The sequence below is a fragment of the Crocuta crocuta genome, unplaced genomic scaffold (genome assembly GCF_008692635.1).
Source record: "Crocuta crocuta isolate KB4526 unplaced genomic scaffold, BGI_CrCroc_1.0 scaffold1192, whole genome shotgun sequence".
In the NCBI taxonomy this organism is placed as follows: domain Eukaryota; kingdom Metazoa; phylum Chordata; class Mammalia; order Carnivora; family Hyaenidae; genus Crocuta; species Crocuta crocuta.
Genome location: NW_027531292.1, coordinates 312,417 through 330,078, shown reverse-complemented (window position 1 = coordinate 330,078; position 17,662 = coordinate 312,417). Strand labels below are relative to the sequence as shown.

The 17,662-nt window shown below is 60.1% G+C and overlaps 1 protein-coding gene across 1 annotated transcript in view; it reads left to right on the top strand.

Moving 5' to 3' along the window:
- LOC144237803 (mucin-5B-like) overlaps positions 1-17,662 on the top strand; it is a 66,861-nt gene that overhangs the window by 29,808 nt on the left and 19,391 nt on the right. Inside the window, 14 exon segments of the mRNA XM_077771511.1 lie at positions 10,621-10,698; positions 10,746-11,099; positions 12,759-12,809; positions 13,324-13,439; positions 13,604-13,881; positions 14,004-14,118; positions 14,205-14,295; positions 14,542-14,648; positions 15,490-15,691; positions 16,078-16,212; positions 16,281-16,398; positions 16,497-16,635; positions 16,980-17,090; positions 17,342-17,411. Coding sequence (XP_077627637.1) covers positions 10,621-10,698; positions 10,746-11,099; positions 12,759-12,809; positions 13,324-13,439; positions 13,604-13,881; positions 14,004-14,118; positions 14,205-14,295; positions 14,542-14,648; positions 15,490-15,691; positions 16,078-16,212; positions 16,281-16,398; positions 16,497-16,635; positions 16,980-17,090; positions 17,342-17,411 — 1,965 coding nt within the window.

Here is a 17,662-nt window from a genome sequence, read left to right as displayed (position 1 = left end):
TGGATGCCCGGCCTCTCCTGTCACCCAGACTGACGCCTCTCTGCACGTCATGGGGGAAGTGGCCCCAGGCTGTGTGGGCTGCATCTGGGCCCCTCTGCCAATCTTGTGGGTGCTGAGTCAACACTGGGGTTCCTGGAGGGAAGGGAGGGTCTGTTTGCTGGTTGACACTTGGTAATCTCTGCCTCCACTGGGACACTGGGGCCCCTTCTGCTGTTTGCTCTCCCTCTGCCGTGTTAATCCTGAGCAAACCGGGCTCGGTAGCTTGCCTCTGACCTTCTCTTCTGTCCACACCTGCCCTGCCCATGCTGGGGCCACACTGGGCCATGCCTGTCCCCTCCCCAACCTAAACAGGCTCCAGAATCTCTCGGCTGCTTCCTCCTGCCTCCAGGGCTGTGGGGAAGGAGAAGGGAGAGGGAAGGTGGGGAGGGGGAGGCACTGCCCTGGGACCTGCCACGAGGTGGGGCCCCCGGAACTGAGGGCCCCTTGCACGCACACCTGATGCCTCCTTGGGCTGGCTCTGCCCTGAGACGAAGTGGCTGCCCCTCCTCTGTCCCGTTTCCTCCTCCACTCCCTGCCTCCCTCATGCCGGCCTCCCTCGAGTCCTTTCCCCAGGCTCCAACCAGAAAGGAGCTTTCTGGAGAACCTTTTATTTTGATGTGGTTTCAAGTTTGTGGGTAAATTACACGCTTAGCCTAAAGAGCTCCTGTCTGCCTTTATTCAGATTCACGAATGTTTGCACCTCCCTCCCTTGGCTTCACCATTTGCTCTCTTATGTGCGTGCACCTGCCTGCCCTCTGTATCCACATGTGTTTTTCTAAGCCATGTGGGTATAATAAGCATGGCCTTTGCCCCTACATAGGTGTGTGTGTGTGTGTGTGTGTGTGTGTGTGTGTGTGTGTGTGTGTCCTAGATACAGGCCAGGGGTTGCCCTCAGCAGAGCCAGTGGGGACACGCAGCAACCTCTAAACCAGGGTCCTTGGGGGTCTTGATCTGGTCATGGTCATCATGGCTGCACTTTCTCCAGGATTTGATCCAGGACCACATCTCCTCGGCCTTTCTCCGTGTTCCTTGACTGTGGCCTTTTTGAGGGGTGCAGGCTGGTTATGTTGGACAGTACCCCCAAATCTGGGTCTGTGTGTGGCTTCCTCCCCTTAGGATGGAGAAATAACAGAGCAAAGCTGTGTCCTTGGTGCATCACGTCTGGAGGCACCCCTGTCGTCAGATCCATCTCTGGGATGGATCTCTACCTGCATCTCTGGGCTCAGGATGTGTCGTCCAGGTCTCTCCGCTGAGGCCAACCACAACCCTGGAGCTGACGAGGGTCCAATGGGCTGTGCTGGGGGCTCTGCAGGTGTGTCAGCCCTCAGCTGTCACCGGGAGCCACGCCTCTTTAACCCCTCCAACTCTCCTTAGTTGGCATTCCGACACGGGAAGATCTTTCTCTTCCTTCCCATTTATTTATCTCTCCTTGATTCATCTACATCAGCACAAGCTCATGAACTTCTATTTGCAGTATAAATCTATTTAAAAATATAAACCTCTCTGGAAAAGGGTGGCCTGGGAAGCTCTGAGCTTCTGTTCCCATAGACACACTAGGAAAAGCATGGACAAAGTAAGCCCACTTTACCGGAGCTCTAGAGGCCATCAGAGGTGTGCAGAAACCAAGCTAGTGTCCAATCAGGAAAAGGCCATCTTCAAAATAATAGGAGATCTTTGCGGCATTTTTCCCCATCCTTGCCCCACCCCCACCTCAGTGCTATGGCAGTTTTGGCCTTGGCCTGGCAGCCCAGTTTCCCATTATTCCTCCCCCAAAACCAGAAGGGGCAGAGAATGCCGTCTGCAAATTATTGTGTACGTCTGTCCTAACCTGTCTGGAGGGCACGTGAAGGACTGGCACAAGGTCCTCATCTCTGTCTTGCTTGAGATCTGGGTGGCCAAAGCCACAGGCACTGCTCATGAAAGCCACAAGGCAACCACAGACCCACAGATTCCTGGAGCAAGGGGTCACAGGTGGAGACATGCAACGGTCCACCTTCCTGCACTGGTTCAGGTGGGGCTCTTTGGGAAATCAGGACATGAAAGCAGCTATGTGCAAATAGGAGTTTGGAAAGCCACATCCACATTTGGGCAAGACCCGCAGGCTCAGAGCAAGCCTGCTCGAGGGTGAAGAACTGTCCCAGCACAGAGCTCGACTGTAACATGGGAGAAGCTCTAGAGAGCTGAGAAAATTCCGCCTGAACATGAGCTAAACATGAACTAAACAAGCAGACTTCAGTGATCATACCAGGCAAAGAAAAGTCTTTGTAAAAGTATTTGGAAAAGTCTCAAAACAAATGGACACTACAGCCTTCAACAACAATGAAAGGAAGAAAGGAAATAAGGAAGGAGGAAAAGAAAAGGGAGGAGGAGAAAAGGCAAAGAAAAAACAGCAAACATTGGAGAAGGCAGAGAATCTAATTTCCAGGGCTACCATATTATAATAGTCAAGTCCCCAAGTTTCAACAAAAGTCACAAGGCTCACAAAGAAATAAGAAGACGTACGTGGCTATTAAAAGGAAAAAAGGCATCCCCAAGGAAGATTTACTAGACAAAGACTTTGGAACAAATGTGTTAGGTATGTTCAGAGGACAAAGGAAACCTGGACAGGAAACAAAAGGCAATCAGGAAACCGATATGCGCACAAAATGAGAACATCAACAAAGAGACAAAAACTGTTACTTAAAAACCAGACGGGGGGGTGCCTGGGTGGTTCAGTCGGTTAAGTGTCTGATTTTGGCTCAGGTCATGATTTTACAGTTCATGAGTTCGAGCCCCTGCATCGGGCTCTGTGCTGACAGAACCCTCAGAGCCTGGAGCCTGCTTCAGATTCTGTGTGTTCCTCTCTCTCTGCCCCTCCCCTGCTCATATTCTATAAAAAAAAAAAAAGAAAAGAAAAGAAAAAAAAAAAAAACCAGACAGGAATTCTGGCGCTGAAACATACAACTGAAGTGAGGAATTTGCCAGAAGGAAAGAATGAGGAGAACTGAGCATGCGGGAGGGGTACCGGGCCAACATACTCCTGATGAGTGACCCAGGAGAGGAGAGAAAGGGGCAGAAATGTTGGAAGAAATAAAAGTGAAAACGTCCAAGACGCTCAGTAATCTCCAAGTAGGATAAATCCCGAGAGATCGACACCGGCACACGTCATGATCACCCGCTGAGAGATGCAGACAAGCGGCTCGCTCTCCAACAAGACTGTTGACTGACTCCCCACCAGAAATCTCAGGAGACAGAAGGTAGGGAACACTACACTTGAAGTCCTGGAAGGGACAGCAGCCAGCCACAAATTCTCTATCTGGGAGAGCTGCTGTCCTTCAAAAATGAGGGAGAAATTAAGATATTTCCAGAGAAACAGAAGCTGAGGAAGAGCTCTATGACAAGACCTGCTTTACAAGGAATATAGAAAGTAACCCCTTGGGCTGAAATGAAGGGCACTAGACAGTAAATCAAAGCTGTAGGAGAGAGTAAAGGTCTCCTGTAAAGCAAAGCACATGGGAAAATATAAAAGTCAATATTACTGTATTTCTGTTTGCCACTCCACTTTTAATTTTGCACAGGATTTAAAAGATAAATGCATAAAAATGGCCATGAATCCGTGTTGTTGGGTGTCCACAGTAGCAGGCATGACTTGTCACCATAGCAGGACAAGAAGCATGTATAACGGAAGCTCAGTCAGCATCGAGTCCACGTAGACTACCGGAGTCTAGGCTGTTAGGTGACCGCACGGCCAGCAGAAAGACAGTGTCTATAGAAGAGACACAAAAAGAAATGAGAAGGGAATAAAATTCTGCCACTACAAAAACAAACAAACAAACAAACAAACAACAAAGCACAGAAGAAGGCAGTAATGGAGGGAACAAAGAACGAAAAAGCCAGAAGACACACAGGAGACAAACAGTAACACAGTAGAGGCAAGTCCGTCCTTGTCAGTACTCGCTGCACATGTGCACAGATTGATTTAATCAGGGTTGATATAAAAAGCACCCCCCAGGGGCACCCGAGTGGCTCAGTCAGTTAAGCATCCAACTTCAGTNTGTCTCTCTCTCTCCTAGAAATAAATAAAAAAAAATATTAAAAAAAAAAAATGAAATCCTGCCATTTGCAACTACATGCGTGGACCTGGAGAGTATTATGCCAAGTGAAATAAGTCAGTTATAGAAAGACAAATACCATGATTTCACTCCTATGAAGAATTTAAAATACAAAACAGATGAACATAAAGGGAGGGAAGCAAAAAGAATATAAACAGGGAAGGGGACAAAACACAAGAGACTCTTAAATATAGAGAACAAACTAAGGGTTGAACAAACTGGAAGGGTTGTGGGAGGGGGGCTGGGCTGAATGGGCAAAGGGCAGTAAGGACGACACTTGTTGGGATGAGCACTGGGTGTTATACGTAAGGGATGAATCACTGGATTCTACTGCTGAAATCATTATTGCACTATCTTGGATGTAAATTTAAAAATCAACTAATTAATTAATTAAAAGAAAAAAATAACTAAATAAAAACACAACCCAAGGGTACACGGCTGGGCCAGTTAGTAAGCATGCAATTCTTGATCTTGGGATCGTGAGTTCGAACCCCACACTGGGTGTAGAGATTACTTAAAAATAAAATAAAACAAAAATTAAAAAAATAATAAAAACCACAACCCAACTACATGGTGTCTGTGAGACACTTGTGTTAGAACTAAGGTTACAGACAGGTTAAGTGTGAAAGCTTGGAAAAATATCTTCCGTGCAAATAGTAACCAGGAGAGAACTTGTGTGGCCGCATCAGTACCACATAAACTAGACTTTAAATTCCAAACGGCTGGAAGAGACGAAGAAGGATATTATTGATAAAGAGCCAATTCAACAAGAAAATATTGCAATTACAGACCAAACTGCGCAGACGCAACCATGTGACAGAGAGGCAAACAGGCCCCCGGACAGTCGGCCTCAGCCTGTGCGCTCCGTGACACGCAGAACAGCCGGACGGAGGACTAATGAGGAAACAGGGACCCGCACACACGTCATCAACCCGTTGCACTTGCCGTACACGCGGGGCCCTCGCTGGGGCCGAGACACACAGCGCCCTCCAGCGTAAACCGTATACATGCTCCAAACAGGTTTCGATAAATTTAAAGACACTGAAATCACGCGAAGTATTTTTTTCTGACTACAAAGGGGCTAAGCTACAGATCAGAAATAGAAGAAAAGTGTAAAATTCACAAATACGTGCGAAACAACACGGTCTCAAGCAATGAACGGGTCAGAGGAGAGATAGGGAGCACCTGCAGATCACTGCAAACAGAAACACAACGTGCCAAACTTGTGCGTCTCCCAGAAGGGAGCGCCAAGGGGGACGTGCACAGGTGTGACCCCGGAGAGGTGAGATCTCGGGTCCGTAACCCGACCGCACACCTCGGGGCACCAGAGCTCCAGGAGGAAGGCAGGGGTAAAGGTGAGAGCAGGGTCAGGAAGACAGAGGGCAGAAGCAACGGAGAACGGCAGCGAAACCAGAAGTCGGTTCTCTGAAAAGCCAAAGACAGACTGCGAGCCGGATGGACTGAGAGCAAGCAGGGAGCTGCAAGTCACTGAAATCTAACTTGGAAGGGCCGTTCCTATTGATTTTACAGGAATAAATGTGATCTTAAAGAGTCCCGTGAGCATTTTAGTCGCAGTTGATAAACTGGAAGAGATGGACACATTCCTAGAAACACAGTCTCACAAAACCGACTTGTGAAATGCAGTCCGCAGGGGTGGGGAGGGCGAGTCAGCCATCACACCGTCCCCACCAAGATCTCAGGACAAGAAGGCTTCACTGGTGAGGCCACCAGGTACTTCCAGAAGAACTAACACCAATACTTCCCAGATTCTTGTGGAAAACCAGAGGGGGACAGTCCCTACGTCACCGTGAGGCCATCATTCTCCTGACACCAAAGCCAAAGACAGAAGAAGAAAGAAAAAGGGGGCGCCTGGGGGCTCAGTCGGTTGAGCGTCCGACTTCGGCTCAGGGCATGATCTCACGGTTCGTGGGTTCGAGCCCCGCGTCGGGCTCTGTGCTGACAGCTCAGAGCCTGGAGCTGCTTCCGATTCTGTGTCTCCCTCTCTCTCTGCCCCTCCCCTGCTCACATTGTCTGTCTGTCTGTCTCTCTCTCAGAAATGACTGGTCTCTGTCATGAAAACTGGCACAAAAGTCCTCAACAAAACCCTAGCAAATCAATTCAGAAGCATATCAGACAATTAGACGTGAGGACCAGGTGGGGTTTATTCCCTGAAGGCAAGAACGGACACAAGTCAGCCAGTCACCCCAGTAATGGAACGGGGCACACATGATCATCTCAATTGATGCAGAAAAGAATTTTCTGGAATCAATATCCTTTCATAAGAAAACACTCAACAAGGCAGGATCAGAAGGCAGCTATGTCACAGTAAAGTGACATACGACACGCCTATCGCTCACATTGTTCCCAGAGGTGAAGGACTAGAGCTTTCCTCTAAGATCGGGGACAAGGCGAAGATGTCCACCCTCACCCCCCCACTCAGCAGGGCACTGGAGGTTCTGGCCAGAGCCATCCGGCAAGAGAGAGAAGCACAAGACACCTGGATTGAAAGAGGAAGAGAAAAACTACCCCTGGTCACAGATGACATGATCTTACATGTAGAAAACTCTAAACACTCCACCAAAAAACTGCTCAGGCTTCCTGTGGTCTGCATGTGCACCCCCCAAGTCCACGTGTCGGAGTCCTAACCCCAAGAAGTGACAGTGTCAGCAGGTGGCTGGGTCACGCGGTGGGGCCCACAGGAAGGGGCCGTGCCATAGCAGGAGAGCCCCACAGAGCCCCCCGACCCGTCGGCAGGCTGCACCCCAGAAGAGAGCCTTCTTCACCTCGTGCACTATTGGTAGGGATGTCGAATGCTATAGTTATTACACAGTTTGGTAATTCCTTAAAAAGTTAAACACAGAATTAAGATACTGTTCAGCAAATCCACTCTCAGGTGCATCCCCAAAGGAGCCGAAAGCAAGGACTCAGGCAGCTACCTGGCGGTGGCCCGTGTTCACAGCAGCCAGAAGGTGAAGGCAGCCCCATGTCCATCGACAGATGATTCGGAAAGAAAATGTGACATATTCAAACAATGAGACATTACTGGCTTTAACAAGTTAGGAGATTCTGACATCTGCTACTAGGCGGAACCTTGCGGACAGGATGCTCAGCAAACAAGCCAGACCCAGCAGGGTATGTGGCTCGGGATTCCACTCACATGGTCCCTGGGGTCGTCATATCCAGGCACTGAGAGTAGATGGCGGGCACCAGGGGCCTCAAGGTGGGGTGGGGAGTGGTGCGGTGTTCGTGATGGAGACGGGGGAGGCTGCGTGGTGACGGCGGCGCCCCACCCCACACAGAGCCGCCGCTCTCTCCGGGCCCCGCCAAGCCTCCTATCACTGCCTCACGTGGTCTTCTGTGCTGTTCTTGTCCCAGTGGGATCCCCAGTGCCCAGAGGGTACCACCCTGGCGCTCAGAATTTGCTAGAAGGGAGGAAGGGGGGATGGAGGGAGAGAGGACACGGGCGAGGTGTGAAGACCCAGGAAAAAGCAGAAGAGGCTGAGGGCTCGTAGTCTCCCCCCCGCAGGGCAGGGGTGCCCTGTGGGAAGCTCTCATATTCTTGCAGCCCAGGGGCAGGGTGGGAGTGGGCGTGGCTCCAGGGACCAGGGCGCCCAGCCCCCTGCAGCCTCATGCAGCCCCTGTCTGTGACTTGCCCTCCTGACCAGCCACCAGCCACCAGCTGCGCTGTCACCGCCCACCTCTCTGCGTCCCAGAGGCCTAGCCTGGGGCGGGGGCGCTCGGTAATGTCTGTCGATGGACAAGCTGGGTGTCCGGGGGGGCCATGGTGGCCCAGTGTGCCCCCCACCTGTTTCTTCTGGACCAGACTGACCCCTTAAGTCTCACGGGAAATACCCTGAGGGCACTGGGGGCAGGGATCAGCCCCAGCCACCCCAAGGCCCAGGAGAGAGTGGCTTGTCACCCACATGCGGGGCCTGGGGTGCTTCCTGGCCCGGGCCCCTCCCCACCTGGTTCACCCAGCCTGGGGCTGTCAGGCTCTAGGCTGTTAGTCACACCACTGGGCCCCTTAGCTATGGGGGTGTAGACCGGGGCTGCCAGGACCCCCCCCCCCCAACCCGGTTCTCAGCCGCTGTGGCCACACAGCCGTCTGGCGACCAGGAGGCAGCAGATGTAAAAGGCCCCACCCGCATGCCAATCCAGCCGTGCCTGTGACTCCCCAGGGCCGTGCCCCAATCTGCCCGGACCCTCCGCGGTGCCCCGGGAGGAGCGGGGCAAACCACCGGCTCAATAAATGCCTGAGCCTTGCTGCATCCTGGGGCCCTCGTCCTCAGTCTGTACTGCGGTGGTGGACTGGTGGGGAGGGGGGAGCTCGGGGGGCCCCTGGGGTTGCCGGGGGACCTTGAGGGGCTGCGGGGCTGGGCTGGGCCAGTCGGCCTCGGGCTCCGCGTGGGCGGCCCCATGGGATCTGTGGGCGGGGAGGGGCGCACCCAGGCTGGACGGGCTCCCGGCATGGTCCCTGGCGGAGCCCTCCCTCCTTCCCGGCAGCCCGCTCCCCTTCCTTATCTTCTGTCCTCAGCTCTCTCAAGTGTGAAGAGGTGAACTGGCTGAGCAAACAGGCTGGGCTCGGAGGCTCTGCATCCGGGATGTCCCAATCTCCACCTGTCTCTGCCCAGAGGACGGTGCCCCCGAGGAAGGACCAGGGCAGTATCCGGGCCACGCCGGCAGCCGGGTCTCCACCACACTTGTCTGGTGCACTTACTGAGTGCCTACTGTGTGCCAGCTGTGAACAGCGGGCCAGGCCTCTGCCCACATGAACCTCTCCTTCTGAGACCGAAAAGTTGAAGCCCTAAATAACTCACATTCGGGTCCCGAGTCCAAGGTGCCCGGGTTGCTCACTTGTGTGGGGAGGGGACTGCCCCAAACGGGGCTCACAGGGCCCTCTGAAGGCTGCGGGGTGCTAGCTGAGTCAGGGGGTGCTGAGCAATGTGCCAGCAGGGCACGGACTGAGAGCCGGAACCCTCAGGGGAGCAGAGGGGGCCGGGCCACGAGGGCTCAGGCAAGCGGGCACCATGCCAGGCCCGTCTGCAGGAGCTCCGATGCCAAGAAACGTGGGCCGGCTGCAGGGGGGCGCACCCTGCTCTGCAGATGCCAGGAACCAAACGGAACGCAGACGCCGGGACCTCCGCGGCGAGCCTGCGGACGCGCACAGCCCGGGGTGGGGGCGTCAGCCGTGCTGCGGGGTGGCCCCAGGCAGATGGCGGAAAGCTTTGAAGACAGTCTGCCCGCTGCCCACACCCATTCCGCATCTGTGAATTAACCTCAAAAAGGCAGGTGCACCTTGCTGCTTATCGCCCAAATCTTTGGGGAAGCTGCCCGCGCCCGCGGAGGCCTGTGCCCCGCACCGGGGCCCACCCCGCAGGGCACTCACACATGCTCGGGTTGGGGTAAGGATGCCTGAGAGTAAGACGCCTGGAGTGTGGGTCAGAGGCGACAGCGTGCGAGGCTGAGCTGTTTGCCGACCAGGGGAGACGTTACCCTGTGACCCCCCGCAGCCCAGCCGCACCAGCTGGGGATGCGGCCTTCGTGGCTCCCGCTTGGAGCCAGCACTGGGGTTGAGACACCCCGGGGCCCCCCCCGGAGGTGACCCCATCAGCCTGCTGGGGGCCTTCCAGCGGCACATCGGCCCCGGCCTGCCGTCATGGGAGGGCCCTGGTGGGTCAGGGACCTGGGGAGCAACGGCTTCCTTGGTGCCACCCCGCCTGGGTCACCAGGCCACTTGGGGTGGCTCAGGAGCCAGGTGAGGGCCACACGTGCCAGAGCAGGCGCTGGGCAAGGGCAGCCTGGGTGTCCCCTCTGCTTCCCCTGAATTCTGAGCTTGGTGAGAGAGAGTGCAGGGCGCACTGGTGAGCTTGCCTGGGGTCTCTGGGCTTGGAGTCTCCTCCCAGCACCCCCACACACACACAAGCTGTGCAGACCAGGGCCCTCCCACCCCCCACTGCTGACCACAGCCCAACTGAGCAGAAGCCCAAGGCCCCCAGTGACGGCCTCAGTTCCCTCCCCCTCCCCAGGTACCTGGGGTCAGCCCCCCCGGACCAGCGCCCAAGGCTGCAGAGGGCTGAGGCCTCCTCCCTTCAATCCCGCCTCTCAGCCTCAGCCAGGCTCCCGGGGCGGGGAGGGGGGCTCACCATGGGGACTGGGTGTGGGGGCAAGCTGACCACCTCCCCACTGCATGAGTGAGGCAGGAACAGGGCGGCCCAGGCANGCCGTGGGGTGGGGTGGGGTGGGGTGGGGGGCAGGGGTCCTGCGAATCTGGGGCCACGGCCACAAATCCTTCCTCCTCCAGGCCTCTGTCCTGCCTCGGCCCCTCCCCAAGAGCAAACACACGTGGCCGGCTCGGGGGAAAGGACGGAGCCCTGCGGTGCCCGGGAGCCGGGCACGGGGCCAGGACGTCTCACTATATAAGCCCCGAGGCCCCCAGGGAGCGAGCACCGGGGCCCACTCCGTCTCTGCCACCGGCCCGCTGCCCTGCCAGCCCCCAGGATGGGTGCCCCGAGCGGGTGCCTGGCGCTGGCCTGGGCCCTTGCGGTCCTGCTCTCGGTGCAGAAGACAGGTAAGGCGGAAGAGCCCCGCTCCGTCTCCGGCCGCGGGGGCCTGTAGGGCCCGGGGTTTCTCCTGCTGAGAACGGGCAGGCAGGCCTCCCCCGCGTGTCTTCAGTGGGGCCCCCAGGCTCTCGGCCTGCACCCAGGAGAAGCTGGGGTCCCCCTGGACAAACCACCAAGAGGGTCTGGGAGTGCGAGCCGGGTGAGGGCCCCAAGGCTGGCACCTCTCTGGTCGCTGTGAGGGCGGCGGCCATCAGCGAAGTCCCGATAGCGGCTCCAAAATACCTCCTCAAATCAGGGCTGGGACAGTGGACAGGTGACATGCCCACAGCAGGGAAGCCAGGTCCGAACCCGCTGAACCCCACCCTGGCCCTTCGCACCTCACCTGCCTTCCCGGCCTGCCTCTTCTCCCGTAGGCCATGGCCCCGGGCTCTTAGCGTCAGGGGGCAGCAGCAGCCCTAATACTTACTCTCAGCATGAAAGGCGCGGCCTCAGGGGCTGCCTGGGTGACACCAGGTGGAGCTGGCCTGGGGCCCGGCCCTGGGCTCTGCTCCTGCGAGGCCCCCTCCCTAGGCCCCAGCCAGGCTCGCTTGGGGGTCTGGGCAGGCGGACACGGCCCGAAGCTCTCTCCACCTGCGAGGGGGGACACTCGGCTCCCTGAGCCCCTGCCCCAAGCCGCCTTCCGTGGGGGCTGAGCGGGGCTGGGGGACAGGGACTTGCCTGCAGCGATTCCCAGCGGGCACCACGTACCCCAGCCTGCTGCGCTATTCGGGTGCCTGTTTGCTGGTTTGCACAGCCAAGACCCCCTACTCGGCTGGGCTCTTCCAGGCTTTTCCGGGCCACGCTGGCCTCAGACCATGTGCCCGAACACTGGGCCTCACCAGCAAGCTGCCTCACCCTCCATTTGCTTCCCCCCCGTGGGCCGATCCCATTAGCGGTGGACAAAAGCGGTCCGAGAGGGGGGCTTGCGTCAGGGGCTGCACTATCAGACCACGGCGTGAGGGGACCGTCAGCAGCGGGCATTTTCCTGGCCGAGTGATGGAGCCCAGGTCTTGCTGGGCCAATGACCCCGTGTTGAGCCAATTCTTGTGGAAACCCCTGGTCGTGACTGTGGGGTGCGGCCCGCGGCTGGCCCTGGCCAGGGTCAGGGGTGGACAGAGGCGGCAGCTGTGGGAGGGGCCTTCGGAAGGAAAGCTGAGCGCCGGGCCAGTGCCTGTGGCTTCCATGTGCCCGAGGTCCCTGCTGGGAAGGTCGAACAGGAGGCCTCACTGGGCCCCTTGCCGAGCTGGCCCCACCAGGGACGTGGGGACTTCAGGGGCCCGACCCCCACTTCCTGACAAGGCTCAGTGTTAGGCTGAGCATGCAGACCCCCGGCAGATGGAAGGAAGCAGTACAGGGCCCGTGTGGAGGGGGTGCCCCAGCCTAAGCCCGGCACAGCCACCCCCTGCCCACCAAGGCAGCAAGGGGCACAGGGGCCGGGCCGCTGCAGGCGAGCACCTGGGCGTAGCCATGGTCGGGCTGGGGGAGGAGGCCCACCCGCCCCACAGGCGATGGGCACACGAGCTACCTGGGCAGCCATCTCGGCATCCAGACCTCCAGGCCCCCCACTGCCATGATGGATGGCTCTAGCTTGAATCTCGCTCTGGTCTTGGGTTTCTGCTAAGTCACGCCCAGAAGCCTCCCCAACTGCGTGTCCTTCTCCCCAACAAAGCTGGTCTTTGTCCTTCTCCAAGGGACTCCTGGGGTGGGGCCGAACCCTCTTCTAGGGTGGCCAGGGTCAGCGGGCCAACGCCTTTTCCTGATTCCATTCTCCTGCCCTGAGCCAGCAGCTGCTGGGTCACGGTGAGATGAGGCAGCACTCTGAGTGCGTCGATGGGGAGGGCGGGAGTCAGCGCAAGGCCGCCAGACAGGGGCAGCTCCCCACGGGAGCCCCCATCCTGGCGGAGCCCTCGCCGGCTCCCGCGTAGAGCGGTGGGGAGGCCAGACCCTGTCACGTGGCTGCCACCCTGAAGCCTGCCCAGGAAGGGATGGCGAATGTCCAGCGTCTGACTTCCATCCCCTTTCCCCGCAGACACCCAGGGCAGCACGGAGCCTGCGGAGAACAGTCAGAGGGTGGACGTCGGTATGCGGCCTGGGGCCTCCAGAGCAAGCGGAAGGGGCTGGGCTTGGAGGGGGCTACAGATCTGGATGGGGGAGGAGGGACAGGCCCCTTTCCACAGGAGCCACATGTCACACAGAGACCCTTCTGGATCCCATCCACCCACAAGAAGGGACGGCAGAGGGGACGGGCCAAAGAAAGTGAAGGCACAGAGCAGAGAGGCCGAAACACACACACACAGTCACACGCATGTGCACACACGGTCACGTACTCGGACGCATGTACACTTACACACACACACACACTCAGGGGAGCACACAGACAGTAAAGCCCAGAGTAGCAGAGTGTCTTGGGCCGATGGAGAGGGTCAGGGAGGGGACAGCCCTAGTCCTGGGGCTCCCCAGGCTGGGTCAGGGCAGCTGCACCTCTCTGCCGCCCCAGGCTGGCCAGTGAGGAGGGTAGAGGTCCTGGGAAGGGGTGTCCCTGGCCATTCCCTGCCTGGCCACATTGCTAGTGTGACCCAGCCCTCACTCTGCAGCTCAGAGCATGACCGTCGTCCCGCCCGTCACCATCTTCCCCGCCATGAGCTGTGAGTGGACACTGCCCACTGCTGGTGGGGTGGGGGCTCACCCGTCTGGGGGTAATGCTGGGGCGGTACGGGCAGCTGGGTGGCCTCGGGCCTGGCTGGGAGCCTTCCCCGTGGACAGTTCTGGGGGCAGGGCTCTCAGGGGAAATCAGGAGAGTGGCTGTCCTCCTGGCCCCACGGCCCAAACGCGGGAAGGGCTGGGCCAGGCCAGTGGCACCTGCCGGGGCCACAGCACGCTCTCCCCACAGCCCTGAACCCCGCGCACAACGGGCAAGTGTGCAGCACCTGGGGCGACTTCCACTACAAGACCTTCGACGGCGACGTCTTCCGCTTCCCGGGCCTGTGCAACTATGTCTTCTCCTCGCACTGCGGGGCCGCCTACGAGGACTTCAACGTGCAGGTCCGCCGCGGCCTGGCCGGCTCCAGGCCTGTCATCACCCACATCGTCCTCAAGACCCAGGGGCTGGTGCTGGAGGCCTCTAACGGCTCCATCCTCATCAATGGGCGGCGGTGAGCCTGGCCCGGGCTGGGAGGGGCCAGGCCTCTGGGGCGGGCTCTGGGCTCGGCTGCTGGGAGGCCCTGCACCCTGCTGGGCACCCTGGCCCTGGGAGAACCAGAACTTTCCACCCCAGGGAGCAGCTGCCTTACAGCCGTGCTGGCGTCCTGGTAGAGCAGAGCAGCGTCTACATCAAGGTCGACGTCCGGCTGGTCCTGACTTTCCTGTGGAACAGAGAGGACGGCGCGCTGGTGAGGACACCCCGCCCCCGCGCCCCTGCCCACCCGGTGCGGGCAGAGCCCCCCGGAGGCTGGAGCTGCCCCTCCTCTGCCCTCAGCTGGAGCTGGACCCCAAGTATGCCAACCAGACATGTGGTCTGTGTGGGGACTTCAACGGACTCCGGGCTGTCAACGAGTTCTACGCCCATAGTGAGTGCCCCCTGGGGCGGCAGGAGGCCAAGGGCTGGATTGTCCCCAGGGGGTCTGGAGGGGCCTGGGGTGGCCTCACCCAGGCTCTGGGCAGAAGGCAAATTGGCGTGGGGGCAATACTCAAGCCAGCGACGCCCCAGAGAGAAGTTTCTGGTGCCCTGGGCACGCGCAGGCGTCCCCGGGCAGCCATCCCCCGCGCTGGCCCCAGCGCCCTTCAGCGCCTCCACGCGGAGCCTCTCCCCACAGACGCCAGGCTGACCCCTCTGCAGTTCGGGAATCTCCAGAAGCTGGACGGGCCCACAGAGCAATGCCAGGACCCCCTGCCTCCCCCCACCAACAACTGCACAGACAGGGTGAGTGCTTCTCGGGGCCTGGGCGGCCCCCAGCCTCTGCTCCCCCAGGTCTCAGGCTTCCCGGGCTGGTGCCTGAGGCGTCCAGGCGAGAGGGTCCAAGCCCTGGGGTGGCAGAGGACGCGGCCTCCACTCTGGAGACACGCCGTCTGCGCCCTCTCACCTCCACCTACCCAGCGAATGTGCTACGTGCGAGGGCCTCGGGCTACACGTGTGCCCGTGCCCGTATGCAAATACGTGTCCACCTGTAGACAGTCCGTGGTGGGCATTTGGGAGCACAGGTGAAGAAGCCCAACGAGGCGGCGGGGACGCCTCCAGCGCAGCAGTGGCCTGGAAGCCCCTGGAGCCTCAGACCAGCAGAATCTCCCACCGAGCGTCAGTCAGGACGTGGGGCCCAGCGCCTGCCGGCTGGGGGGCAGGGGTGCGGGGGAAGGAGGGCGGGTTCATCCGCGGACACACAGCCGTCCTCGTTTCCCGCTTCTCTTTACGTTGCACCTTTCCTGGGTGCTCACACCATGGGCAGGGGGGTCCCGGAGCCCTGAATGGGTGGATGGAGTCTGCGGTCCTGGGCCACGCCCCGGAGCCAAGCCGTGGCTCCCAGCCGTGGCNNTGGGTGGGTGGGGGGCTGGACTGCTGGATGGATGGACGGACGGACGGACGGATGGACTGATGGGTGCACGGGTGGATGGATGGATGCTGGAATGGACAGACAAATGAGTGGGTACATGGATGGACAGGCAGATGGACAGATGAAAAGAATCTCAAGCGGGGGAAGGGTGCCCCCTGGCCTGGGTCCCCCCATAAGCACCAAGGGTGCAGGGTGCCACGCCCCTGTGCTCCCCAGGAGGGCATCTGCTACCGCACCCTGCTCGGCCCGGCCTTCGCGGAGTGCAACATGCTGTTGGACCCTGCCGCGTACGTGGCCGCCTGCACCCAGGATCTGTGCCGCTGCCCCGACTGCCCGTGCGCCACCTTCGCCGAGTACTCGCGCCAGTGTGCCCATGCGGGGGGACAGCCCCAGAACTGGAGGGGCCCTGACCTCTGCCGTGAGTGCCCCCCCCGGGGCCAGCCCCAGGCCCCATACCCACACTGGGTCCCGGGGGGGCCGAGGAGCAGGACATCTAGCTGGGGAGCCAGGACAAGTGGAGTCATTTGGGGGCCCTACAGTGAGGGTGGGCAGGGGACAGAAGGGAGCGTGCAGGGCCTGGGGGACCCGGGAGGCCCAGAGGGCGGACCTGGCCTGGGGGAGGGCCGCCTCACCCAGAAGACAGCGGGGGCTAGGACAAGTGGGGTCCAGCCGCCCCAGATGAGGGGCTCCCCGGCTCGGCTGTGAACTTGGGGGGCCCTTGATGACACGGGAAATGTTGGGAGCATCCGTCTGCCCAGAGCCCCGGTGGCTTTCCGCGGTCCCAGCACTGCCTCCCCCCCACAGCCTGGACCTGTCCCCTCAACATGCAACAGCGGGAATGCGGCTCCCCCTGCGAGGACACCTGCTCCAACCCGGAGCGCTCCCAGCTCTGCGAGGACCACTGTGTGGACGGCTGCTTCTGCCCCCCAGGCAGGTCCTCCTGGCCCCGGGGANACCGCCCCCCCCCGCCAGCTCCCCACCCCCCCGTCCCCCCGCACTGTCCGCAGGCACGGTGCTGGACGACGTCACCCACACGGGCTGCCTGCCCCTGGAACAGTGTCCCTGCACCCACGGCGGCCACACCTACGCCCCGGGGGCCTCCTTCACCACCAGCTGCAGCTCCTGGTAGGCCTCCCGGCTGCCCCTGCCCTTGGTGGGGGTGCATGGGACGGGCTCTGCCTCCCCCACACCACGCTTCCTCTGTCCGTGGCCTCCCTTCCCAGCACCTGCTCCGGGGGACTGTGGCGATGCCAGAACCTTCCGTGCCCTGGCACCTGCTCTGTCCAGGGGGGGTCTCACATCTCCACCTATGACGAGAGGCTCTATGATGTGCACGGGGACTGTAGCTACGTCCTGTCCAAGGTACAGCCCCAGGCCCCACCTGCTGAGCCTGTCCTGGGTCCCTCAGGCCTCCCTGCCCCGGGAAGGGTCCTATGATGGCCATCAGAGTGGGTGAAGCCCCCCTTGGTCCCCTCCTGGGGAAGCCCCTGGGCTCACATTCGCGGGGCCACGGGACTCCCAGGCCCCGAGACAAGCTGCCTGCCTGGAGGTAGCCACAAGGGCCGGGGGCCACCAGGAGCCAGCGTCCGCCTCCTCCCCACACGGTGGTCCTGGGAGCAGGGGCCCCACACACGAACACGCAGCCCCCTGCCCGCCCGCTCGGGAGTGGCCAACCCCCCGCGCCCTGGTGGGCTTTGCCCTGTCAGATATGTGCAGGTCACAGCCTCACCGTGTTGGCCGAGCTGCGGAAATGCGGCCTGACGGACAATGAGAACTGCCTTAAAATGGTGACGCTCAGCATGAACGGCGGGGACACGGTGGGTGAGGGGCCCGCTGCGGAAGGGGGTGGGGACGGGGAGCTGGTGAGACACCGAGATTTGGAGGACACAGGCCCCAGCGCCGTCCTCAGACCCCACGGGCCCCAGTCCTAACAGTCCCTCCGAGGTCTTGGTCTGATGTTGGGGACCAGGGCTCCCCTCCGGACCCTGGCTCTGCTGGGTGGGCCTGGGGAGTGCTCCCTGGTCAGGCAGGCCCCTCCTCCAGCTGAGCTGGCTCCTCCTCTCACTAGATCATCCAGATCCAGGCCAGCGGCGGGGTATTCATCAACTCCATCTACACCCAGCTGCCCGTGTCAGCAGGTAGGCGGTCTGGGACAGCTGGGCCCTGTTCCGCCAGCTGGTCTGCTCCCAGAGCCGGTTCTCTGAGGCCCGGGGCAGTTCTGGAACATCCCAGGGGTGGTTTCCCACCTGCACACGGGCCGCTAACGCTTCAGCCCCAGCCACTGTGGGGACTAATGCCGAACGCACTCGGTGCGTGGCCTCTCGGGGGCCGTGAGCGGTCCCTCCCGGCGCTGCCGGCGCCCCTCCTAGGTCCCCGTGCCACGGCGGGG